Raw genomic sequence first — 27,800 nt, 5'->3', positions numbered from 1 at the left:
ATTTGATCACTCTCTCACCGTACCCATAAAAAAGATATTGCTCTTTATATCTAGTTTCTCCCTTCTGGCCCTACCTCTAAGGTCGACCACAACCCTTGCGCATCACAGCAGAGAGAACAGCTGAACTGAGCAGAGCGAGATCTGTTTGTGCCGGCAATGGCATCCACCTACTATCAATATGTCATATTGATTTTTCTCTATGTTGCATCCACTGCCACTGCTGATTCAATTCAAGGATGTGGCGGATTTGTTGAGGTGATTTTTTCTCTTACTACTTCATTATTCATCTGCTAAAGTTTTGATTTTGTCACAAAATATTCAGTCTTTGAGGCCTGTTGAGCTACTTTTTGGGAAGGGTTTAATGTTGATTTCAAATCGGAGATTGAAAAATCTTAGGTTTAGAGATTCTGAGTAATTTTTTTGATTACTTTTTTAATGTCAATTGATTTTAGTAGGTGAAGAGTGTGTCACTGATCTGGTTTTTTTTTTCTTTTTCTTTTTCTGCAGGCGAGTTCGGAACTGATCAAGTCAAGGAAGTCAAGCGATCCGAAATTAGATTATTCTAATATCATTGTAAGGGGCAACTATTGAAAATATGATAATCCATAATTGTTCTCCTTTATTTAATTCTTTCACCTTATGGTTAGTATCAGTCAAATGCACATTAACTTTGGACTAGCTCTGTGTTGTTTTTCATATTATAAGGAGTGCTATCTCCTTTCAAGTTGCCATTCCTTGAGGTAGGGTGCTTTCGGGGAAAGTTGGAGTTCTATTATGCTATCGCTGAAACTAAACCTAGGAGCTTGAGCATTTATCATATGTTTTCTGTTTAACGTTAAAACATATAAAAGTTAAATAAAGTTGGAAATTTATATAATATCTCCTAATGATGATTTATTTATTACTCATATACTAAAAAATTATTGGTGAAGGGAGAAAGAGGTCAATTTTTATCATCGTAAACCATAAGTTTGTCCTCTTTTTTTTGGTAAGCATAAATCATGAACTCTCGACCGTTAACCCACTGTCCTTTCCTTAAAAGATCAAGTGTTGTTTTTATTTCACCATTGTTTGGCTTTATTATATGCTACTTTTTGCTTATATATGAAAATAAAAAATTCCATAGGATATTAGCCCCGTGCTCCAGGGCCTATGCCTTGCAGCCGTAGCTTAAAAAGGGTGGCATTTTATGCATGCTGATTGGGGTTGGCGTTTTCCAATTCATCTTCTCAAATTAATGGTGTTGAAGAGTTATTTATATACCCTGTTCCTGTTGACAGGTGCTGTAGTATGCCACTATGCCTAATATTTCTCAGTCAGCCATCGCGAATTTATGCATTACAGTGCTTTTAATTAAATCCGTAAGGATAACACACTAGAGTTTCCATTGACATGTTTTTCTAATGCAGGTTGAGCTTCGCACATTGGATGGCTTGGTGAAGGAAAGAACACATTGTGCACCTAATGGCTATTACTTCATTCCAGTGTATGATAAGGTACGTCTTCTAGATGGTACTGAGTTGCACGTTTTCTTCGACAAGCTTATGTTTTTTCCGTCTTTCTTGATAAGTCAACAAGCTTATATGTCATTTGGTGCTTTGAGGATTATGGTGTACTTTAACCGCCTTCAAATTAGAAGGTTTGTTTCCGCTGCAAGACAGCTAAATAGCCAATAGCCAAACATGCTGGGCTAAAAATATTTAATGTACACAAGGCACTGAGATCTCACGAGGAATAAGTTTTTTAACCCACGATATTAAAGTATTTTTTGCTGTATGGGCAATGTAAGTGTTGTATAGATCGTATAAACTTTAAAGATGGGGTACACATGGCTTTTTTAGTGGAAGATGGATTGGATGCGCCTTGCATTAACTTTAAAGATGGAGTACACATGGCTTTTTAACTTAAAGCTCCCGTTAGAGAGGCTACACTTTCATTTAGCTTAATTATGTCTTCAACTTCCCCCTTCACTTGCGGACTTGACTCTTTTTCATAGGCCATGCATGTGTAAATGTTTTTGATAAATGGGTGGTGGTGAAATTTGAACCAAGGTTTCGCTTGCTATGGTACCATGCTGAATTGTGTGACTGCGTCATTTAAAACTTAAGTTGTTAGAGAAGATACACTTCCGTTTGACTTAATTACTTTGTCAACAGATGTGTTTAAAATGTGTAACTCACATACGGTCTCTCCTTTGAGTAATTTTCGTTGGAGCTGATGCTCTAAAAAAGTTCCAAAGTTGCTTCTGGAATTGAACTACTGCGTCCATTATCCCCTCTTTCCCTTCGTATTCCGTGTTGTTAATCTGATCCTTCCATTGGAAATATATCTTTGTATGAATATTTGTCGTTGTGTGAAGAAATTACTATGCTGTTATAGCCTTCCTTCTGTTTTTTTGGTAGGGTAAATAATTTTATTAATAATGGAAAAATTTTCTGTATACAAGCAGTATCCCAAAAAGTAAAGAATCTACAAGATAATATGATTATCTACAAACGACACCCAATTATATGTAGGGCGCACCAAAATAAAGCTACGAGTGAGGCTATTCCATTGTCGGTCTTATACCATCGAAAACTCTCCTATTTCCTTACTTCCACAGGACCCACATGAATGCTAGTGGGGTAACATCCCAGGATCTTCAACTTCTCTTCCTTTTTCTGAATTTCCAGAGGGAGATTGCCTCTTTCACTATTGCCAGCGCCCATTGCACCCCGATTCATCTCAAAATCTTGCAACACAGTGAATTGCCACCAACAATATAGGTGGTGACCTACATCTTTCACCTAAACGTTTGCACATGAAGCACCAGCTTATATATGTTATCCGCCTTTTTCTCTAATTTTCAACCCCCTAGCTGCCAACTAAGAGAAAAACCACACCTTCTTGGTGTCCTAGCCTTCTAGGAATCTAAACCTATATGCGTGGAAAACTCGACTCCTTCCTCACCGAGAGCTTTATGATTATATAGCTTTACTGAAAACAATACATCTCTTCCCACCCTCCACCTCCATGAGTCTTGTCTAATATAAGATGTACTCTGCTTGTAAAGAATTTCAACCCGACCTTGGAATACAGTTACTTCTCAATCTTGAAGGTTCCTTCCAGCCATTATGTCCTAATGAATAAGAGAGTTTTTGAGGGAATAGAGAAGAATTTTGTACACTTGAGGAGTAGCCTCTTATCCCTTGTTTCTTTTTGCTGCACCCACGACGTTCCTATAGGTATAGAAATTGGGCGTCATTTGTAGAAAAACATATCCTTTTCTAAGGTTTCTAGTTTTTTGGTTTATTTCTTGTATGTAGGTGCGTTCTCTTGCCCATTATTTTTATAAAAATCTTATTACTTGATCAAAAAATGAGCACCCCCTCTTGTAAACTGCGAATCTATTGTTGTCATTTCCTTATGGTTTGAGATACTATAACTGTTTGGGAATGTGAGTTTCCACACCACTCGTTACTCCAAAAGCTGATTCGACTTCCATCCCCTGAGGGTTATATTGCCAATATAGTTTTTTTTTTTTTTTTGATAAGGTAAATTGTATTAATCAAAAGGGAGAGAACTCCCGTGTACACAAAGTATACCAAAGACGTAGAGAATTTACATCAGAACATGATTCTCTACAAAAGACGCCCAATCTTCTATACAAGTAGGGGCTAAGTGAGTGCACCAAAAAGCGATCAAAGATAAAAGACTATTCTTAAGATGTGAAAAAGGAGACTCAATCTCCTCAAAAGCTCTCCTATTTCTCTCCCCCCATACTACCCACATGAGAGCTAACAGAGCAAATTTCCACGCCTTTTGCTTTCTTCTTCTACGAAAACTGCCCCAGCTATATAACATTTCCTTTACCGTGCTTGGCATCACCCATTGAACACCAAAGAGATTCAGGATTGCCCTCCACAAAGCTGAGGACACAGGGCAATGCAACATAAGGTGATCAACTTCTTCTCCTGAGCTTTTACACATGTAGCACCAACTAACAAGTGTAATTCCCCTCTTTCGGAGATTTTCAGCAGTCAAGATCACTCCCCTTGCCGCTAGCCATGCAAAAAAGCACACTTTCGTGGGCGCCCTAGGAATCCAGATCGAGGAGTATGGGAAAGTGGTCTCCTCTCTCACCAACATACTCTGGTAAAAAGACTTTACGGTGAACAAACCATCGCCACGCAAGCCCCATCTCCAAGAGTCGCAGGATGGCTGGAGCATGTCTTGCCCGTATAGCAGTGCCATCAAAACTTGAAGCTCCGGAATCTCCCAATCTTGCATGTTCCTCCTGAATGAGAGGTCCCATACTACCCCCCTTCATGCTCCTTGCGAATCTGTTGGACCATCAGTTCCTTCTGGTTTGATACTCTGAAGACGTGGGGGAATGAGACCCTCAAAGAATCCCCTCCACACCACCTATGATTCCAAAAGCTGATTCTCCTTCCATCTCCCACCCTGTAAGTGATGTTGCCACTGAATGCTTCCCAATTATTCATGATACTCCTCCACATGCCACACCCGAAAGGTGTTGTGATCGCCTTGGTCCTCCAACCCCCTCCCGTTGAATCATACTTTTCTACTATGACCTCCCTCCATAGAGCATGCTCTTCTACCACGAATCTCCACAGCCACTTTCCCATTAAAGCTCTGTTAAATACCCTAAGATCTTTAACTCCAAGCCCACCCCACTTCTTTGGGGAAGTGACTGTTTGCCAATTCACTAGATGAAACTTTCTAATTCCATCCGCCGCATCCCATAGAAAGTTCCTTTGAAGTCGCTCCAGTTTTTCTGTGATGCTCACCGGTGCTTGCAACAGGGATAAGTAATAGGTTGACATACTCGATAAAGTGCTTTTGATAAGCACTTCCTTACCTCCTTTTGACAAATACCGTTTCTGCCACCCTGCTAATCTTTTTTCAACCCGCTCGATCACTGGATTCCAAATCGTAGTATCCTTATATGAAGCGCCCAAAGGGAGGCCCAGGTAAGTAGTGGGGAGGGAGCCCACTTTGCATCCGAGAATGCCAGACAAGGCATCAAAATTAGTAACCTCACCTACCGGGAAAATCTCACACTTGCCGATGTTGATTTTGAGTCCTGATACTAACTGAAACCACTGCACGACCTGCTTCAGGTAGGTCAACTGATCCATATCGGCATCACAGAAACCAGTGTGTCATCCGCCAAAAGCAAATGTGAGACTCTTCGGGCACTGAGCACCCCAATCGGAGCTGAGAATCCTCTCAAGAAGCCTCCGCCCGCCGCACGATCCATCATTTTGCTCAGAGCATCCATCACTAGAATGAATAACATGGAGGATAGGGGGTCACCTTGCCTAAGACCCCTGGAGCTGCCAAAGAAACCACACGGGCTACCATTAACCAGGACAGAGAATCTTACTGAGGAAATGCAGAACTTTATCCATCCCCTCCATCTTTCCGCAAACCCCATCCGCATCATAATGAAGTCCAGGAACTCCCAATTGACATGGTCGAAAGCTTTCTCAAGATCTAACTTGCATAGTAAGCCGGGTTCTCTATTTTTCCTTTTGGAGTCTACAAGTTCATTTGCCACCAAGGCAGCATCCAGGATCTGCCTACCTTCCACAAACGCATTCTGGGAGGACGAAACAGTCATGTCAAGAACCTTCTTGAGTCTGTTGGAAAGCACTTTAGAAATAATCTTGTAAATGCTCCCCACGAGACTAATAGGCTTGTAGTCTCTGATACAAGATGTACCTTCTTTCTTAGGCACAATAGTAATAAAGGAAGCATTGATACTTCTCTCGAAAACACCATTCGCATGGAAGTATTCAATGGCTTCCATCAACTCCCCCTTGATGGTGTCCCAAAAGAGCTGAAAGAAAGCCAAGGAGAAACCATCAGGGCCTTATCACCAGCACAAGACGACACAGGCTCGTGCACCTCTTTCTCCTCGAAAGCCCTTTCTAGCCACTCGTTGTCTCCCTCCCCTATATGGTTGAACTCTATTCCCCCTAAAGTCGGCCTCCAACTAACTTCTTTATATAAGTTCTCATAAAACCCCACTATCGCCCCTTTTACTTCCTCCTCTCCCTCAATCCTCACCCCATCCACAACTAAGGACTCTATGAAGTTTCTCCTTCGATTTGCGACCGCCACCCTATGAAAAAACTTGGTATTCGAATCCCCCTCCTTTAGCCAGAGCGCCCTCGATTTTTGCCGCCAACTAGTCTCCTGAGCTATTGCTAACTCGACTATTTCCCTCTTAACCTCCCCCAATCGCTCTTTCTCAGATTCGTCTAACTCCCCCGCTCCTTCCCCTCTTTCTAAATCCCCCAATTCATGCATAAGCTCCCTCATTTTAACCTCTACCCTCCCAAAAACCTCCTTATTCCACCTAATAATATCTCCCTTGAGCAATTTGAGTTTCTTCGAAAGGCGGTATGAAGGTGTCCCTGATACCCCATAGCTTGTCCACCATTCTTTCACCTTGTCACTGAAACCTGGCACCTTCAACCACATGTTTTCGAATCGGAAGGGAGCACGCACCCCTCTCCCTCTGCATCCATCTAGCAAAATAGGCAAATGATCTGAAGTCAACCTAGGTAAAGGAATCTGCAGCGCATTCGGCACCAGCTTATCCCATGAGGGAGATGTCAGGAATCTATCAATTCTAGACCTTGAGTTGGAATCCTCCGTTCTGGCCCAAGTGAACCTTTCCCCTGACAGAGGAAGGTCACTGAGAAGGTGATCATTGATGAAATCAGAAAACTCCTCCATGGCCCTCGAAAACACACTACGCCCTAATCTCTCCTCCGAGAATCTAATAGTGTTAAAGTCTCTCCCTAGAACCCATGGAATGTCCCATTCCCTCAAAATATTGGCCAGTTCCTCCCAGAAAGACACCTTGGACCCTTCCCCTACCGGCCCATACACTTCCCCAAATCCCCACTCCACCCCACTCACTCTATCTTTGACGAGAGCTGCCAAAGAGAAAGCTCCCTTCCTAATCTCCTTTACCTCCAAGCTTCTATCATCCCACATAAGTAGGATGCCCCCCGCACTTCCCGCTGCTGGAACCCAGTCATATTTCACCCAGCTACCTCCCCAGACACTTCTCACGATCGCATCCGACAAAACTTCCATTTTGGTCTCCTGAAAACAAACTAGGTTGGCACCCCACTCCCTAACTCCCACTTTGATGATGGCCCTTTTGTTTGGGTCATTCATCCCCCTCACATTCCATGAAAGGATCTTAACTTCCATAAGCGACAATAGCCCCCATTTCCCCACCTCCCCTAGCCGAGGTCCCTTTCTCTGTGTCACACACTCGCCCCCTTCTCTGATACATCACTACATCTCCTATGTTATTTTTCTTAACAAATTTACCCAAGTCTCTCCCTGCACCATCGTAAAGAGATTGTTGCTCAATCTCCTTCAACAGTTCTAACACCCTATCTTCCTTCCCTGCAACAGATACACCTAGAAACTTCCCAAAGTGAGTTTGTCCTCCATCCAAAAGGACATATCCCCTCCTCCGGTCCTTGACGAAATTGGACAGGCATCTTCTGCATGTGCCCTTTCCTTGCTACTACCAGAGGAATACAAGACCATAGCATTGCTAGCACTAGGAGTTTTAACATTTGAAAGGGTCTCACCATTTCCTGGGGGGTCAACAACCTCTGAAAATAACACCCCGCTGCTATAGGAATGTCCAGAACCATCAGTAGGGTAGCGTGGCGGAAGAGAGAATGGAACCCTTGGTGGCATATTAACTGAAGATACCGGTCCGACACTAACATCAATTGGGACATGCTCACCAATCTCCCCAGAAAAAGAAGAAACTTTGAGTGTGTCCTCAGCACAAATAAGCCCAGGAGCAATTGAGTGGTTGATGGAATCGGGCCCGACAGAGGTAGGGGGTCGTGGATTAACATCACCATCCTTTGCCGGTTCTGCCCCCGCAACGGCGGCCATCGTAGAGGGGCACATGTCACTAGAGCTCGGTGAAAGAGTGTCACTGTGTGAAGCACCATGGCCAGAGGAAGGAGGAACCAATGTTCCCATATGCTTAGGAGCCTTATCATGCGCAGCTTGAAATAAGTTGGGCCCCTTAGGATCAATTCTAATGGAATTGGGGAAAGTTGCTGAGCCCATGTGAGGAGGCCCAGGCCTATACTTGCTGAAAACATGTCCGGCCCTATGATAGGTAGATGGGGACCGTCCCATTTTGCCTTTCCAGCCCGCATCACTGACCCATTCACGTCTTCTCCTGTTATAATTTTGTCTTCCTCCCCCAATTTCAAACCTCCCGTCTCTTCTAGATCTAACGTCTGATTTCGGCTTAATCCAGTGATCCGGTGAACCCTCCCTTCAGAGACTGATTTCCCCTCACTTTTCTTCTGTTTGACCTTCCCTTTTCTTCCGCCGCTATCACTTGCATAAAGATAGGGCGAAATTCAGGGCTCAGCCAAACCCTATAACTCAAGTAGCCATCTTCCACCACAGTGGAGACAGGGATTCTGCCCCCTTTCCTCACCACAATCCTCACTTGCGAGAGATCGTGTAAACTGCAAGTGACATCAATAAAGCCCCCACAGATTTCCCCTATCTTCTTGAATAGGTCAAGACACCAAAGATGCACCGGGAGACCTACCATGTTGACCACCAAAGTGTCGCCAGTGAAGCGAGGGTCAAGACACCCATCATGCTCCACCCATCTGTCTAGATTTAAAAAGTTCCCATCGAACCACCTGTTTCCTCTTACAAGAATTTCTGAAGCTTGAGACTTGTCAACAAAACGAAAGAGATATTGAGTGTCCCCCAATTGCGATATTTTCAGCCCATCCTTGACGTTCCATGCCTCTGCTGCCCAGTTTCTAATAGCCTCCAGAGAACCAACCCATTTGGAGAAAGACCCAATGAGACTAGATTCCAAGAAACCCTTGCGTCTGAGAGTGTGCTCCTCGGACAGCGTGAAGTGCGGCTCCTGTCCTACGTCGAGCTTTTGATGGCATCTTCCTCCAAGTTCTAGGGATGGCCAAGAGACAGCTTTCATAAACGACATGTTTTCTAGTTTTCTGGATTCTAGAGAGAAATAAGAGCTTCTCTCTGTACAATCCATCATATTCTAAATGCGGCTGTCCCGGAAAAACCTCAATTGTTGGAATAACAGTATTCACAGTGGTCGGAGACAGAATGGAGGAATGTTTCCTCGTACTGCTGTCGGAAAGAGAAAAGGAATTGGGGTTTAAAGGCCGGAAAAAGAAAAAGTCGTCGGAATTTGGTGAAACTGGCACGGGATGGCTCGGAAAAGCCTCGCGAAGAGGCTGTCTGAAGGAAAAAAATTGAAAAGTTGCCTGAAAAGGCCACACGCGCCGGCGCGTGGCAGTGACTCGCCGGAAAGTCAGGCGCGTGGGTGGCGCGTGGGGGCTCGGTTGCCGGAGAAATTTACTGGGGTTTGGTCGCGGGGAGCTTGGCTCTTGATGGGTGTGGCTCCTCCAAAGTGCACATCCAACGGGAAGTTTGATATTTTTTTGTCATCCATCCTCCTTCAGTAATACATAATTTTCTGATATCACCTCCTCTCCATAGAGTATGCTCTTCAATCTTGGATCTCTATAACCCTTTGTCTAATGGGGCTTGTTGGAAACTTGAAGATCTTTCAACGCAAGACCCTCCTTCCTCTGGAGTTGTAATGTCCTCAGTTGACTAAGTGGATGCTGAATCCCATAGAAGTTCCTTTGCATCCTTTCCAGTTTACTTGTGACACGGGCCGTTACGTGAAGCAACAACATAAATTATGTAAGGATGCTCAACATGTGTTCTTATCCTCCCTTTCGACATCTACCCTTTTTGGTCATCCTGCTAGCCTCTTCTCAACTCTCTTAATCACCGGCTCTACACTGCTTGGTTCTTATTGGAAGCGCCTGATAATACACCAAGATAAGTAGTTGGAAAAGTTCCAACCATGCAATTGAGCACCTGTGGTAGATTTTCAATATTGTTCACTTCACTCACCTGAATGATCTCATACTTTATAAAGTTGATCTTGAGACTTGGCACTGTCTGGAACCATATAAAAACCTTCCTAAGATAATTCAGCTAGTTAATGTCCACGTTACAGTAAATTTTCTCACTCTTGATTCTGCATCAAACACACTTCTTGTGCTGTTAAGATTCTTCATAGTTGTCCCTTTAATTTTTCCATTGACACCTCTTTCCCTGTCACCTTTAATTCATGCAAGTCCAAAAGTCTTTTTGCATGTCATAGTCTGGAGTTAGGGAGGGCTTAAGGTTCAGTATATATGAGCCAATTTAGACCTATTTTGTTTTCCATTCACAGCCTGTCGTGTTGATTTTTATCTGCTTCTGATCTTTGCCATCAGTACTCAGACTTCTCTTGTTTTCTGAGGAAATAAAAGAATTTCTCACATTGTATTTTAATCATTTTGCAGGGTTCTTTCTTAATCAAAGTCAATGGACCGGAGGGATGGTCGTGGGATCCTGAACAAGTGAGTGTCTTCAATCTTATGCTGATGATAATATGTGCTAATATGCACTTTTTGTTGATTTGCTAGCAGCTCAATATTAGTCCCTTTTTTCCTTCTTCCGAGCTGGTGTATCTGACTGAGGAAGGATCTTTCTGTAGGTACCAGTTGCAATTGATCATACTGGTTGCAACGGCAATGAAGATATAAATTTTCGGTTCACGGGGTTTGTCCTTATTCTTTTAATATTGAAATAAGTCTTTGAATCATTTGTTCCATGAACGAAGAACAATGGAGGGGAAACATTTCTCTTTTACAATGTTTATATTGTTTCCTACTTAGCTTTATCATTTGAATCATTTCCTTGAGTCACTGCTTCTGCAGGTTTACTGTATCTGGACGAATTGTAGGAAATGTCGGTGGGGAAAGTTGCTCTCTGAAAGATGGAGGCCCATCAAACGTGAAGGTTGAGCTTTTATCTCCCGCAGGTGATGTTGTGTCTTCTGCGTTATCAACACCCAGAGGAATATACTCCTTCACGAACATTATTCCCGGTAGGTAAATGTTACCCAAAAAATTATTTGGTTGTATTTTATAATGCATATATTTGGATGGGAATACAAATCTATAATAAAGAAAAATACAAATCTATGTGTTAGATGGAGCAACCACATGATTCTGATGTTTTTTTTTTGATTATGAATAGGTAGTTTTCATGTGTGCTTAACATGCAATAATTCTGCTATAAAGCTCACTTTGTACCTATTTCTTTTCTTTCACTTTGTACCACTTGATCTTCATTACAGGGAAGTACAGATTACGTGCATCTCGTCACGACTTGAATGTTCAAGTTAGAGGATCTGCCGAGGTGCTTTTGAGTCCCCCATGTTCTTTGGATTAGTATTTCTTCTTTCCGTATAATCACGTAGACTTTGTTTACCATATCTTCTTCCTAAATTTCTGTACATCAGTTAGGAATAAGGAACAGTCATTTTGTCTCTTTCTTTTACCTATAAAAAAAAAAAGGAACAATAATTGAATAATTACTTTTTTCTACCATGTTTGTTCTCATTGCAGATTGAGTTGGGTTTCGAAAATAGGATAGTGGAAGACTTCTTTTTTGTCCCTGGTTATGATATTCGTGGATCTGTGGTTGCTCAGGTGAGTTTCTCTAGTAATGAGTCGATCTCTGTCTCTGGTTTAAGTTTTATATTATGGTTTGCTGCTGCGACTTGTTACAGTACCTTTTAATTTTGTGTAATCTGTATTTCGTAGTGATTTTACTATGAACCATCTTTACATACAATTCAAGACAAGACATTGCTAAAAGCCTAAAAGTGACTAGAGGTATTGGACTTGTTACCATCGAATGAATTTGCACCTACATATGTCTTCCATCGCATAGTTAAGGTGCGGAAAATGCGGGAAGGAGGTGGAGATCTCAAGAGCCAAGGGTCATTTCTTCCTCTAGTGAGATGTGAGATGTGCGAGTGAAATCCACACTTCTTTATGAGACGATATTGTATGGCTACCTCTGTATCAGAATGCAAAATTAACATAAAATGGTCGCATTATATTTCAAATAAGTTACTTGGATATTGGTTTTTGAATGATGAGGTAAAGGAGAAGTAACGGAAATGAAAAATTGCTTTCTTGCACCATGTTACGGGCTTAACTCAAGTAAGCAACGTGCGGACAGCCTGATAGCCTGTATGCTACTCATAGCTTTAGTCCTAACCAAGAAATAAGCACAAAGTCGTGCTTAAGCTAAGGCAATCACACAAATCAAAGGCTTGAAAGATAATGAACTAAAAGGCACACAAAGATTGGGAGGCCAAGGCCAATTTTCGGATTTACTTGATATGCAAAGGGAATTGCAAAGTATATGAGATCTGCCTTCTAGCAAGGCCTATACATGTGTATATACTAAAAATATCCACCAGATTTGGTGGCAGTGGACCCGTCCAACTGTTGAGCACAACTTTCTGTTGGCATTAGGTGATCTCCATGATTAGCAGACTATGGGACTATGGTCCTACCCAGCTGTGCAACACTTGTTCCTGTTGTCAGAGAGTGGCCTTCATGATTGTCCTGGCAGGCTGTGGGACAGTGGCCTCCATGTGCAAAGATTCTCTGGTCTTTAGCAGACAGGTTTGACTCGGCTTGTGGCCCCGCCAAGTTCTCTACCGATTTTCCCGCCTAAGGGGCCACAAGCCGAGTCAAACCTGGCTACCAAAGACCAAAGAATCTTTGCACATGGAGGCCACTGTCCCACAGCCTGCCAGGACAATCATGAAGGCCACTCTCTGACAACAGGAACAAGTGTTGCACAGCTGGGTAGGACCATAGTCCCATAGTCTGCTAATCATGGAGATCACCTAATGCCAACAGAAAGTTGTGCTCAACAGTTGGACGGGTCCACTGCCACCAAATCTGGTGGATATTTTTAGTATATACACATGTATAGGCCTTGCTAGAAGGCAGATCTCATATACTTTGCAATTCCCTTTGTATATCAAGTAAATCCGAAAATTGGCCATGGCCTCCCAATCTTTGTGTGCCTTTTATTTCATTATCTTTCCAGCCTTTGAGTTTGTGTGATTGCCTTAGCTTAAGCACGACTTTGTGCTTATTTCTTGGTTAGGACTAAAGCTATGAGTAGCATACAGGCTATCAGGCTGTCCGCACGTTGCTTACTTGAGTTAAGCCCGTAACATGGTGCAAGAAAGCAATTTTTCATTTCCGTTACTTCTCCTTTACTGCAGTGGGAAAATATTTTAAAAGACATGTATTTTGGGAGAGATGGGTATTTCCAACTTGTTCTTTAGTAAATGTAGCTTTGTAGGATTTAAAATGACTTTAAAGCTCGCTTGGATTTATACCTCCCATTACCTTCTTGCTAATACATAGCAAAAGTAATTCTTGAAAGTTGGAGTAGCCTCAATTTTCCTAGTTTGACTGAGCTTATGGAGACCAAGAAATTAAAACCTGGTAATCTTGCGGGCTAAGTTCTATTAATCTAAGATAAGCTTCACTTTCTCAAGATGACTAGTCAGTTGATTGATTAAGATGGATACACGGTTCTTACACGTCAAGGGAAAAAAAGGGAGGATCACTCAGTTTTTCTTTTGTTGGTTGCCTGGTGCTACATCAATGAGATATACCTATATAAATGTACAGGCAAATGGATTTAGGACTTACCTTTCTTTTGGATGTTACTTTTATTATTTTGATGTTGCCTTCTGTTATCTAATAGTGTTACTACTTCCTCTTATTCATTCTTTATTCAAACAGAAGTGCACAAACTATGAAGCAAAGTCAACAAACATAGCACTAGTCTTATCAACATGAATTAGCCATCAATTGATGTCCTATTTGTTTCCCTAGTTCCATTTTGTGATACCAAAAAATTATGAAATTACTACCTCATGTCCACGAAAAGGATTAGAATATGATTAGGTGAATCTCCAAAGTAGCTTCTCTAATTCCAATTAATAGTATGTTGGGATTCTTTTATATTTTGTAATGTTAAAGTTGTATTGCAGGGAAATCCCATATTGGGAGTTCATATCTATTTATACTCGGATGATGTCACAAATGTTGATTGCCCCAAGGGCTCTAAATATTCATCTGGTGATCTAGGACTGAAAGAAGCACTTTGCCACAGTGTGACAGATGCTAATGGAATTTTCTCATTAAAATCCCTTCCTTGTGGTAAAACTCTTCATTTCTGCTGATGTAATTCTTTGACTTAGCTGTGTGTAATTATATAGTTGCTAAGTGTAAGTTATTTCCTAGCATTATTTGAATTTTCGGAAGGTCTTAAGTGCATAGGTTTGTGTTCTTAAAAATCAAATAAAAATAAGACATGAAGATAAAAGAAGAGATCAAGATGTTTTTTTGATGTAAATGATATCATTAAAGAGCATCAGGGTGATGCTAATAGCAAAAGAGTACAAAAGTTAGTTAGCTCCATTACATGAGTGACTAAGCTAAGATCAGGGAGCTAACAAAATCCAAAAGTTGTCAACTTTATTTACAGGGGAGAGAAAGTTCCAACTGAACAAATTAACTGAGCCATATAGATTTCAGAGGATGGGTTGGAGTTGAGATCCCATCAACACCTGTGATTCCTTTCATTCCAAACAACCCCAAAAATAGCTGCTGGAATCATTCTCCAGATCTTCTTGATGGCTTTGTCAACTCTCCAAAAAATCCATTTTTTTATGCTTCCTTAATAGATAGAGGGACGGACCCATTGCAGACCAAACATAGAGAGGAAAAAGTTCCAGATGGCTGCTGCAACTGGGCAATGCAAAAATAGATGGTTTATAGATTCTAAATTCCGTTGGCACATGTAGCATCTGTTGGGTAAGACTATATTCCTTCTGCATAGATTATCCTGTGTGAGAGCTGCTTCATTAAGTGCTATCCAAGTAAAGCATGAGACTTTAGGTGGTAGCCTAGTCCTCCAGACATGTTTTCAAGGCCAATTTTCCAGCATACCATTCTGAGAGCACTTGAGGTTGTAGCTGTCTTTCACTGTGTAATTCCCATCTTTGGATCTTCCCCATACCATGCTATCTGGTTGTTGCTCATCACTAGTGTAGTCAGGGAGGGTGGCTAGAAGTGTGAGCATGTCATTTATTTCCCGGTCTTTTTATTGCATCCGTAACTCATAACTTTAAAAGGTATCAGTTAACTTTGTCAGATATCTCAATCATACTGTTAGTTTACAGCATGTATATAGTGTAGTATTGTCCCACATTGGTAGAGGAGTAGTATGTCCTTGTATAGTATAGCTATAAATAAGGACCTCTTGTATTGCATTGTTCATCCAATATCAATAACGTATTTTCTCTCGTGCCTTCTCACACATACCAAGGATAAAACCAACATTGAGGTAGACGATCAAGTGGTACAAAACGGAAATAATCAACAATTTATTGAAAGAATATGAGTTTCTACTTTCTACACAAAAAGCATCATAAAAGCCAAGTTCTGCTGATAAGTATAAAATTAGAAATGAGCATTGCAGAAAATTTGTATTTTTATTTGATTCCATATCCTAAAGGGCGTCTTTTGTAAATATATACAAGTTATTTACAAATCAATAATCTAACTATTAAAAGTTCTACACACAGCTGAAATTGTATCGTAGAAGAACAATTTATATGTTGATAAACCAAAAATCAAACTCAACTTACACTTATAGGTCTTACAGTATAGGAACGCAGCAAAAGATTTGATAAGGTTCTTTCTCTAGTGCATCCATAACTTGTTGATTACTACTTAATACATTTATATTTGTCTGAAACCCAATAAAGTTTTCCTTTGAATGCTGATTCGAGTTCATTAAGAAAAAAGTGATAGTGGAGGGTATCTTAATTATTTGTGCAAATGGAAATACGGAGGTCTGTGCCCTAATAAATTCAAACCACTCTGGTACCACTTGAATACACGCTCTTGCTGAACTGAGAAAATGGATTGTTTTTAGAATTATTCGCAAAAATTATAGGTGAGTCTAGTGATACTTTCTAGTAATGAAAGGTTTTGCTATTAGAAACTGATATTTCTGTTTTAAGTTGAATTTTCCAAAATTGTGCCCTATTTAAATCACAAATGAGCAAGTACCTTATTATAGTCCAGAAAGATATGTGAATCTAAAAAAATGCTTTAGGTTACCTGTTTGGTTAAGCCTCTTATAAGGCAACTCTTTTATAGATTGAAGTGAGTACACACCTAAATCTGTTTTGAGAGAGAGATTCTTGGGTTTAGCTATGGCTATTTTTGGATTATCACTCTGAGGATATTAGTTGACCACAATGATTTGCCAATAAATCTCTAGTAGCAGTTGTGCGAGACACTCCACCTAAGAGCGGACCGCTAATGCGTTCCACCATTTTCATAACCAAATACATATTCCAATTCACATAAAATCCAAACTTCTAATAATGGTAGATTTCAATTTAGCACTCAACCAACTAGAATTTACCAGAGATTGCAATTTTTTGGTTATGAAAATGGTGGAATTCGGTCATCTAATTTAATCACTCTGCAACTCACCAAACCCACCGTTCTGTTTTCCTTTTTCTTCATCCCATCATCTCAAAATCCACATTTTCATAGGCTCATAGCCAAAGTTTTATTCCAATAAAAAAATCCAATTTTAGGAGGGGAGGTACTTGCCCAGGTGCGGTTCTTTTGACTGTCCAAAGCTGTCTCTAGGGGCGATTTCCGGTAACACTATAGCATGATTATTTTTCAGATTCGTGCAAACAGCAGCAAAGCATATTTTAGATTCGGTCGATTTTTTTGAATGGGAAAGGAGAAATTTAGCAATAGTAGAGGTGTTAAAGGGAGTGGTAAGAATTTAAGGCTACGAAAAAAGAAGTTTGGATTTGAATGGGGATGAAAGTTTGAAAACTCTTACCTCATTGTTATTCACCATAAGTTTTTTTCTCTTTTTTTTTTGGGTTCTTTTCGGATGGGGGAGAGAGTAATAGGGAGACAAAGACGAAGGATTTTGGCCAAGTTTTATCCACGCAGCAGAAAGCTATGCTTATCGGACTAATTAAAGATAATCAGTCCTTAATACTTTTCCGTGAAATAAGGGTAAATCTGACCCATTTTAGTAACGGTTACATAGTTCAGGGGTAAATTTAGATTTTTTCCCTAGAATATTTCACTCTCCTCTAGATTAGTAATCTCACGAATTTTCTGAAATAGAGGTTCTGCGAATCATGCAGGAGTTCACAATAGGCTTGGGTATAGTGCCTCTAGGACTTGACCAGCTTTAAAATTAGACTATTGTTAATATCCATCTCAAAAGAAATTAGACTATTGTTAATAACGACTTGCACAACATTTTTGGCATCAACTTCGCTAATCTCCTCTCTCAGTAGACCATTGTGATCTCTCCTGAACAATGCAAACCTGAAAAAGTATGTGTCCATTTTTATTTACAGAAATAACATTAATTAACCTTCTATACTAGGCTTTCCAATTAATACTCGCTAATCGCTATATACATGCCTTTCTCAGACCAATTCCCCTTTAGTAGCTGCATTAACCAATGTCACCTTTCTTCTTTCTAAATCTGGTTACAAATAAAGTTATCCAAGAGGCAAGTGACTGGGGATGCTATAAGTTGCCGCAAAATTTTTACTTCAAAAAAAAAAAAAAGGTTGCTGCAAAATTGCTAAATCGGAAGGTAGTGCTGAAGTAAGATTCAAGCAACCAAGTTGAAGGCCTTCCCTGGGGATGCGGATGATCTCCTTTCCAAAGTTGTCGAAAAGGGCTCTTTATGCTCACACTTTCGGTACCTTCGACCCTATTCCCTTTGATTCACAAGAACTAAATGACAAGGGTTTAGGTAATATTGGGTTGTGTATAGGCTCTTCTTTGCCACCAGTTTCTCCATTTCATTCGACATTTTGAGCCGTGGCTCTTTCAACTTGAGCTCTTTACTCATTTTGTCTATGCAAGTGATGATTGGTTGCCCTTTTTTGGTCCTTCACATTCCTCCACATCGGTAGTTGGCAAAGAGACTTTTAGTGGATGTGTGCGCAGTGGGTTTGGCGAGGTCATAATATTAGTGCATGTCTTTCAGTAGGACATCATTACTGAAAGCCGGTGAATATTGCATGTCTTTCAGTAGGACATTGTTATTGATTGTTGCCGGAAAACAAAGTTTATAATGCTTCTTCTCTATTACTTTTTCGTGCCGTTTGATCAAGTAAAGCGAAGAAACTAATAAAGAAAAACTAAGAAAGCAAGAAAGAAAATTATAGTGCTTCTGCATTTTTGCTGTGTTTTGGCACGAGTATCTACCTTTTTTGATTGGGTAAGATACCATTTATCCCCACCTCCATCCCCTCTTCTCAATTATAATGGTTGATCTAATGAACTAATTGCAGGGGTTTACAAGCTTTTACCCTTCTACAAGGGTGAAAACACAGTTTTTGATGTTTTACCTTCTTCAATATCAATATCGGTTCAGCATGACCATGTAATAGTGCCAGAAAAGTTTCAGGTATAGTATTGCAATTTGTTTTGTTCTTACAAAGGTTTAAATGGGCCTCTATTGTGTTATGTGGGAATTTAAAAATTGTCCTTTTGTTTAAGTATCTGCTGAAAGCATGTTAAAGCTTCAGTTTGCTGCTACTTTTGTTTGTGAGGAAGTGTCTTAATAACAAGGTATTAGAACCATGTTGACTGCTTGTATTTAATTCTTTCAATTGCAACTGCCATTTCAGAGACACAAATTCTGTTGTTCGCACTTGGATAAATTGTTCATCGTGCACTCTATAATCTCATACATCCTTTTGGTGATAGGATATTTAAAAAAAAAATTTTGAACTGAAGAAGATTTTAATGCAGGTACAACTCAATACAGATCTTTCAAGGACTAAATAAAAAGATATTATGAGTTGGTTGCTATGGGCATCCATCTTTTTATTTCTCTTTCATATAAAAAAGCTACATATTTGTCTAATCAGAATATAAGTTTGAGTTATTGCAACTCTTTTCTATAAAAAGTATAATCAGCGAATAAAAGTGAGATTACTTTCAGTAAATTATTGATCACTGTACTGAAGAGCGGACTCAAGCAACCCCCCCCCCCCCCCTCCCCTCCCCTCTTCCCAATTTATGACATCCTTTGCTAAAGGACCCAGCTATCTTTGCATGTTTTCTTCACTCCTCCAAACTAGTTTATCATACCAAGATGGTGCATATTTTCTTGTTCTAGCGCCATAATGTAAGCTTTTCCAATCTTTTCGTTGATTGTTTCTTATGGAAAACCTAAGGTAGTGGGTGGATGCTTTATCACATGTTCCGGGGTCTTTGTTCTTTTAGAATCATTGATACGCCAGCTTCTCCCTGTAATTCCTTGAGCAAAGGAATGTGTCAAAATATTGTTGCATCTTATTTTTCATAGGTCACTGGATTTTCTGTTGGGGGTCGTGTGGTTGATGGAGATGGTAATGGAATTGAGGGTGCAGAAATTTTAGTTGATGGACAGAAAAGATCTATCACTGACAAAGAAGGATATTACAAGCTTGACCAGGTAATTCTGTTTGGAGCTATGCTCTAGCTTCAAAGTTCTGAACATTGGAGGATTGGCAAGTTGTTTTGAATACTACCAGTTTTTTTTTTTAGCATCAGTCTTTCCTGACGTTGTCTGTGGTAAAATTAAAAATCCAGGTTACGTCTAAACGATACACAATAGAAGCAAAGAAGGTGCGCTACAGATTTGACCGGCTCGTTGACTTTTTGGTAAGTTTATCAACTGCGCTGTTTAAGAAATTTACAATGATGATTTGAGCGATCTATCTCCTTTTAGTGCAAAAGATTTGTTATATGGTCATTATATTCCAAATGGTTACTTACCGCCTCCTCTTTTGGTGGTTCCGTCCCCTCCATCCTTATATTGTTAGGTATTGCCTAATATGGCTTCAATCTCTGACATCAAAGCTGCATCATATGATGTATGTGGTGTTGTGCAAACAGTTAGTTCTGAATTCAAGGCGAAGGTATCGTGTTGCTCTTCTGTTCTTCTATCAAATTTGCAGCTTTCCTAGAATAGTGGTATGTTTTTCAATAGTGTTGTTTTGCACATGAAATATAGTTAAAATCTGAAATTACTATGTTATGCTGGTTGGATATTGCTTTGTGCTATGACCTTTTTCTTTACTAGTGGTGAGTTACTTTTTAAGAGATACTGCTCGCGATTCTGCAGATTTTATGTGAAATGAATTAGGTTGGTATATTTTAGTGGCTTAAAGTAGTTTTCTTAATTTTTTTAACTAATCTATATCATACACCTATCTCCTTTCTTAAAAATATATCATACACCTATCTCCAGTTGTTAGTTTTCTGATTTCATAGTTAGAAATTAAAAAATTAGTGCAGTTTCTTTTGATATTTCCATAGTCTTCCAGCAAATGGTTGTGTATGCAGGTAGCTCTGACTCATGGCCCACAAAACGTTAAACCTCAAGTGAAACTTACTGATGAGAGTGGCCATTTTTGCTTTGAGGTATGTCAGGGTGAATATTTTAACTTTTTCTGCTTCTTGAATACTTGCTGTCGCAGTTATAGGATGCTGTTTTAAGTGAAATAGGATAATCAAGTGTATAACGGAATCATATCTGTTATAATCTGTAGGGTTTTTAACGTACTTTTTCTGATTTCCACGAGTGTGTGGGAGGGTGCACGATGAGAAACCATCAATTATTGGTGCTTGTTTACGAAGACATGTTTAAGCGAACTTGAGTTTTACATCCTGCTTCAAATTGTCTATCATGTTAAATTATATGTACACTCTCAGAACTCTGAAGCTTTTGTGCCCATTATGTCCTGATTGTGAGTAAGATATTTAGTACTTGGGTTCTGGTGGGGGTACTTTTTTCCCCATTTTCTTTTGTTTGGTTGGAGGGTACTTCTTCAGTGTCTTGTGAAAGGTATATATCCCGCTCTTGACTTTACAAATAGCAAGCACATAAAATTGTTTTTGAGAAAAGTCGCACTAGATATAACTAAACCCCATTTGTATAAGATCCCTCTTGAATCGACAAGATACCAAGGTTGAAGCAGAATAGGACTTTGGGTGTTAAAGTATCACAGCTCCAAGGTTCTTTCAGTATTGGATCTTTGAGACCTTTTAGCATTCCCTCATCCTTTCAGAACTGATTGACATAAATTTTCTACGATGAAGTTTCTGTCATCATCCTCAGATGTAATGATACTTGAAAGTTTTTCACAATTATCTGTTTGAAACACATTAAGGTTTTATCTCAACTTGGCACAGGTTCCTCCTGGTGAATATCGCTTATCTGCCATTCCAGCAAAACTTGAGAACGCTCCAGAGCTTCTGTTTTCTCCTTCTCATATTGATGTCTCAGTTAGGAGCCCGTTATTGGATATCAAATTTTATCAGGTATTTGGGCTATGTTAGAAGAATTTCAAATCCAACTAAGGACTGCTTTGGAGTTATGCTAGTTTTTCGTGATGTGTCAAACTAAATATCGAAGTTGTGGAATATGGTAGTAGAAAGTCAGCCCATCTAAGTTCAGATAAAATGCTCGTTGATCACCTTATCCGAAAAAAAGAGGAAGTTAAATTCTTGTTGATCACTCTTTTTTTCTTTCTGAAGGCACAAGTTAGTATACATGGCTCTGTTGTTTGTAAAGATAGATGTGATTCTTCAGTTTCTCTTACTCTTCTGCGCTTGGATGGAAAACGTATGAAGACAATTGGTTTGGCAAATGAGAGTAATGAGTTTTTCTTCTCAAATATTCTCCCTGGCAAATACAGGGTCGAGGTAACATCCACTTCTACGTCCTTTTTTCATCCTGTTTTAGGACCCTTTGCATTTCGTTCTATTTAGATCGCCAAAATGTCTTTTCCAGTGCTTTTTATCCCCCTTGTTATTAGCTAACTATATTTGTGGGGAATCTTAGTAGTCTAGTTGGTTGACGACCACAATATTCACCTTCTTGGTGAAGGTTCGATTCCCCACCTTGTAAACCCCCCCTCCCCATTTCCCGTTGGCAAAAAAAAGAAAAAAGAAAAAAGAAAAACTATATCTGTTGATTAAAGGTTTGTGTTTTTCTTTTATTTTAAATTAAGCTCTGTTTTTTTGCCTGTATAGCGTCCGTTGGTTGGAAATTCACTTCGTAGTCCTCTAAGATGTTCTCTGGCTTTATTATTTTTGTGACAGCAGCGATGCATTCTCCACTCTGATCTTTTTTTCGCATGAGTATATGTTTTTATTTTTATTGCTGTGTTAGCTAGCAGCATACAAAAAGCTGGCAGAAGTTTGATATATACATATTATTTATTTGTTTGGGGCGGTTGTATACGGAATGAAATTTTCTTTTCACTTGCGTTTTTCCATGACCTTTTCTTTCGTGCTTTCCCTTTCTCCAAGAAAAATGCTTTGTGTAGAATTCAATATACAAGGAAGTTCATTTCTTTCTCTTGTTTAGGGATTTCAGGGGATCCTTTCCTCTGCCTAGGCATGTCGTTGACCTTATGCAGGAGTAAATAGGAGATAGTTCTTGCCTATTTCTGCATTAAGTAGTGCATGTACTGTATTCATTTTTAAAGAAATTCTTGTAGCCAGAAGTAGTCTAGCTGAAAACTACAATCTATATTGCATCTATCTATTCTTTGTTCAATTAGTTGGCAATGCATTGTGGTGTTCCATTTGATGATTATGTTCTTATTTTCAGGTAAAAAACAATTATCCGATATCATCAGGAGAAGATAAATGGTGCTGGGAGCAGAGTTTTATCAATTTAGAAGTTGGCACTGAAGATGTTAAAGGGGTAGATTTTGTTCAAAAAGGATTCTGGGTCAACATAATCTCAAGCCATGATGTGGATGGTTTGCTGACTCAACCGGATGGTTCTAGAATGAACTTGAACATCAAGGTTGGCTTAATCTAGCTCAAAAAGTTAAATCTCTTAACTAACACGAGAAGCTCATTTTCTTTTTCTGGTTCTTGAATTGCAGAAGGGTTCTCAACACGTGTGTGTAGAATCTCCAGGAGCGCATGAACTGAGCTTTCCAAATTCATGTATTTCATTTGGGAGTTCCTCTGTGATAATTGACACATCTAGCCTATCTGTATGATTCTTTTGGGGTTGAATTATTCTATTCTATGATTTCAGGTATCATCTCCATGTTCTCATTATTTTCTTGTTTTTTATAGCCTATCTATTTGAAAGGGGAGAGCTATCTTTTGAAGGGTCATATCCATGTTGAGTCAAGCTCATTTAGTAGCATCGAGGGCTTGCCGGATAACATACCACTGGGCGTTTTGGACAGTGAAGGTTCTGTTGTTGGTGGTCTAACGTCAAAACTTGTGCCTAATGGAGTTGATCAATTGAGTGCGGCAGTCTATGAATTTTCCATGTGGGCTAGTGCGGGGGGGAAATTTACTTTTGTTCCTCGAGATGCGAGGTGTGTGAATTATGTGTCCGTTATTGATGCTTCTCAGTCATTTAAATTTCATTCTTTTTGTGCTCTCTCTCTCTCTCTCTGTCTTTTTTTCCCTTTCCGTGTTCTCTCTGTCTCTCGGTTTTCTTTTAAAAAAAAAAAAGAAAATACTTATTTTGATCAGGAACTTCAAAGAATATGACCTAGCCTAAATAGAGGTTCATGTATTGATTAAATCCTGTGATTGATTTTATTCCTTAAAAGAGAGGAAATAATTTTTGTTGTACTACAAGTCTGCTTTTGTTTAGCTATGTATCTAAATAATTTAGCTATTCATGCATTTCTAATTGTTGTTACATGTTGCAGGGATGATGGCGGAAAAAAGATATTATTTTATCCTAGACAGCAGCATGTATGTGGAATTGCAAATTTTTATCAGAGTAGTTTTATGTATCTACTCTTAGTTTTGAAGTCTTTCCCCACTTTCTCTAGGTTGCCGTGATGCAAGATGGCTGCCAATCTTCAATTCCTCCTTTTGCTGGTCGTCTTGGGATGTATATAGAAGGATCAGTTTCTCCCCCTCTCGATGATGTCGTGGTCAAAATAATTGCTGCAGGAGACAGCCAAAGTGCTCCACTCAAGCGAGATGAATTAGCACTTGAAATTACCACAGGGACAGATGGCTCGTTTGTTGCAGGGCCTCTATATGATGATATAAGTTATAGCATTGAAGCTTCAAAGGTTTGAATGCTCTTGACTACACTCCAACCGCCTGAGTTATTCTTGTTTCTTCATAATGCTTTGGCTGCGTAGAATCGTAGATCGATAGCATCTTCAGCTTGTTTAATAGGTTCTTCATCCCTTTTTGAGTTATTTTTTTTGTTTTTGAGTGATATACAGTGCATTTGTACTGATGGTATGGATGTCTTTGATATATGTGCATTATTGGCAAAATAAGACTACAAGTATCTTTTTGGTGTACTTCTTGTAAACGGGCACGATTGTTTTGGCCCTATCATTAATGAAAATTTTACTTGATAAAAAAAGAACCAGGTGGATATCAGGAGAGTTGCTGGCAAATTTTTTCTTTCTTGTTGCTGTGGTTATCCTTGATTGCATTTTCAAACTTAAGCTGTCAGCTATTCCTTCTTGGAGCTTATTTGCCTACTAAGGTTGTGTGGACTTTCTTTTCTCTTTCTAGTGGAGCTGCCTAACATTTCCTTTTTTATTTACAGCCTGGTTATCATGTAAAGAAAGTTGGACCTCATTCCTTTTCTTGTCAGAAACTGGGCCAAATTTTAGTGCGTATATATTCTAGAGAAGATGCAAACGAGCCTTTTCCATCAGTTCTCTTATCATTAAGTGGAGAAGATGGTTACAGGAACAATACGGTAACAGGTGTTGGTGGGATTTTCGTGTTTGGTGACTTGTTTCCAGGGAGTTTCTATCTCCGACCTTTGCTTAAGGTATTTACTCTTTATTTCTAAACTAACAGCTTTTCTATTATTGTCTTTGGATATAGATGCTGGTATATCTTCCAACATGATCGTTTTGATGAGTCTGCATTTGAGTAATAATTTCCTTGCTTAATTCTGATACTGTGATTATTGTCATTATGGTATTATAACCTGTAGCAAACTGTGAATTCGTATGGTTATCTTAAATGATGATTTTTTTCCCAATAACTATCAGGAGCATGATCTGTTTGATTGTTTACAACATCCATATTACAATTGTATTAGTTTCTCTAATGAGGGAATGATTGCTAATGTTTGCCTAGGAATATGCTTTCTCCCCTCCAGCAGAGGCAATTGAACTTGGTTCTGGAGAGTCAAGGGAAGTTGTCTTTCATGCAACCCGCGTTGCATACAGGTATATATACAGGGAATGTTCTGTTGCACAAATGTCGTAGCTTTTAATGTTAGTGAGTTGTGTGAGATCTTGATTATTTGAAACATGCGGGTTCCAATCTACTTGGATGCTTCCGTCCAATCAATAACCTTTAAATATGAAGGTTTTTGTGCCTCTAGGCCTTTGGTCTAGTGGTAAGAGCTCAAGGCGTGATGTGTGGGTTAGGCGCATGTCACGGGTTCGAACCCCGTAGCAGACAGAAGGCTTGTATTTAAGCTGAGAGGGGTAGAGGAGCAGGCCTGTTATCCACCGAGTTTCAAACCATGCCTCACTGGCCATCGGGGATTCCTTAGCTATTAAAAAAAAAGAGAAAAAAGGAAATTTAAAAACATTTAGTAAATAATATATGGCAGGACATGCAATGACATGAGAAGTTTGTATTTTGTTTTCATTTGATCGTCTGTGTACTTGAACTCACCTAATTAATCTAATAAACGCTGAGAAGTATTAGCATTATGCATTAGCGTTAATAAATGGTTGTTTGACATCGTAATATAGTAGTAAATATTTGGTCATTCATATCTTCTCCGTATCAATTTTCAATTTGTCCATCCTTTAAAATGTTCTAAAATCTCCACCTATGGAGTGGACGTGCTTGAGATGCACTGAGGACAAATGAAGAACTAACAAGAAAAAATCAACAAAAGGAGAAATGGGGAAAGGTTTGGCATGTATCATAGTTGTACTGTTATTGCTAGTTCTTTGATGAAGGGAATTTGTTTTGGGTACTCTTTGCTACTTCTCTAATATCATATGACAAACTAAGTGAGGTATGACCAGCTTCAATAAAATTTCTACCATTGCTTAGTATCCTTTGCCATTAAATTGATATATGTAAGACATGGTGTATAAGATTTAAGTACACATATGGAGAGCTTTAGACCCCTGAAAATTCTTCTTGAGCAGCTACAAGCAAGAAAAGATATTTGACGTGTCATTTGCAATATCGTCACCATTTTATGTTGGGATTCAGATGGTTTGACTTCTTTACAGTGCCATGGGAGTAGTTACGCTCTTGTCCGGTCAACCAAAAGAAGGTGTTTCAGTAGAAGCTCGAGCGGAGTCAAAAGGCTTTTATGAGGAGACAGTAACAGATTCAACAGGATTTTATCGATTGAGAGGACTCCTACCTGACACTACTTATGTGATCAAAGTAGCAAAGAAAGTTGCAAATGGCGGATCTATGATCGAGCGTGCATCTCCTCAGTCTATGACCATTCAGGTTGGTACACTTAATATTTTCATTTTTCTTTCATGTTTAGTTATAGTTAGAAATACGAGTTGTAGTAGCAAGTTTTATCTAATGTCTGTATTGGAAGGCATAGTTGTTTGACGTATTTTGCACGTGTGAACTTCATATAATTTGCAGGTTAGGGCTGTGGATTATAAGGGATTGGATTTTATAGTATTTGAACAGCCAGCGAGTACCATTTTAAGTGGCCATGTTGAAGGGCATAAAATCAAAGAATTTAATTCACATCTCCAGGTGGAAATCAAGTCTGCCTCTGACCCGCTGAAGATTGAATACAACTTCCCACTGCCTCTCTCAAACTTTTTCCAGGTGAAGGACTTGCCGAAGGGTAAGCACCTTGTGCAGCTGAGATCATCTCTGCCTAAAAGTACCCACAGATTTGAATCAGAAGTTATTGAGGTTGATTTAGAGAAACATACCCAAATTCATGTGGGCCCACTCAAGTACACAATCGATTTCAATCACCAGAAACAGGTATTTTTACTTTGTCTGACAAATGTATTTTTGCTTTGGCGACTTACTGGAAATCAATATTCTTTTTATCGTCTGTCTTCCACGATTCCAGGAATTAGCCCCGGCTCCTGTATACCCTCTGTTTGTTGGAGTTTCTGTGATTGCGCTTTTCATTGGCATGCCAAGGTATCTGGGAAACTTCCATTCTCGTCTAATGATCTATTGTTATCTTTCTAGTTTCATTTTAGTGCACAGGAAATGAAACAAAATAATGTCTATTTCCTTGTAACTCTACTTGCAGATTGAAGGATTTGTACCAAACCATGATGGGAATGTCTGCATCAGTATCAGCTGCAACTAAGAAAGATGTGAAAAGACCAATTGTGAGAAAGAAAACATACTGAGGATTTACTTATACCATTATATAGGAACTTGAAGGTTGAGTTTTAGCGCAATAGCTCTGATGTTTAGGTAGGTGATATGATCTAAGAGCAGAGATAGTTCTTATTTCTTGATCGATTGATCTCCTCACAACAACGTCTACTACGATAGAAACTGACAATGAGCTTACGAAGGCTTAAGTAGCTAAGTTCAATTTTTTTGGGACGTTTCTACGTCTAAATTTGAAATATTGTTGCCGGATAGGGCGGATGATGATCACTTGTTAGCTGTTAGTGCTGCAAATTTTGACAATTTAACCTTGCCAATTTTGGATAGTTCCAGTAACTACATTTTTGTGATTCTATGCACATTTAGCCTTTGTAACTACTAACTCAT

General features: G+C 39.4%; 1 protein-coding gene across 1 annotated transcript; it reads left to right on the top strand.

Moving 5' to 3' along the window:
* On the top strand, window positions 1-27,766 carry LOC107801965 (uncharacterized). The gene is made up of 27 exons (XM_075233862.1): window positions 1-255; window positions 508-573; window positions 1,410-1,496; window positions 10,428-10,484; window positions 10,622-10,686; window positions 10,845-11,014; window positions 11,267-11,328; window positions 11,538-11,621; window positions 14,006-14,174; window positions 18,380-18,495; window positions 19,402-19,530; window positions 19,668-19,739; window positions 19,901-19,996; window positions 20,424-20,501; window positions 21,273-21,401; window positions 21,618-21,785; window positions 22,699-22,899; window positions 22,982-23,095; window positions 23,181-23,431; window positions 23,774-23,819; window positions 23,900-24,148; window positions 24,643-24,873; window positions 25,188-25,279; window positions 26,312-26,540; window positions 26,688-27,044; window positions 27,136-27,209; window positions 27,325-27,766. The coding sequence occupies exons 1-27, from the start codon at window positions 157-159 to the stop codon at window positions 27,425-27,427; spliced, it is 3,594 nt and encodes a 1,197-aa protein (XP_075089963.1). The 5' UTR covers window positions 1-156; the 3' UTR covers window positions 27,428-27,766.
* The last annotated feature ends 34 nt before the right edge of the window (window positions 27,767-27,800 follow it).

Source organism: Nicotiana tabacum, chromosome 17, assembly GCF_000715075.1.
Source record: "Nicotiana tabacum cultivar K326 chromosome 17, ASM71507v2, whole genome shotgun sequence".
Taxonomy (NCBI): Eukaryota; Viridiplantae; Streptophyta; class Magnoliopsida; order Solanales; family Solanaceae; genus Nicotiana; species Nicotiana tabacum.
The sequence above is the reverse complement of the archived record's forward strand: the minus strand, read 5'-3'. Positions and strand labels throughout refer to the sequence as shown.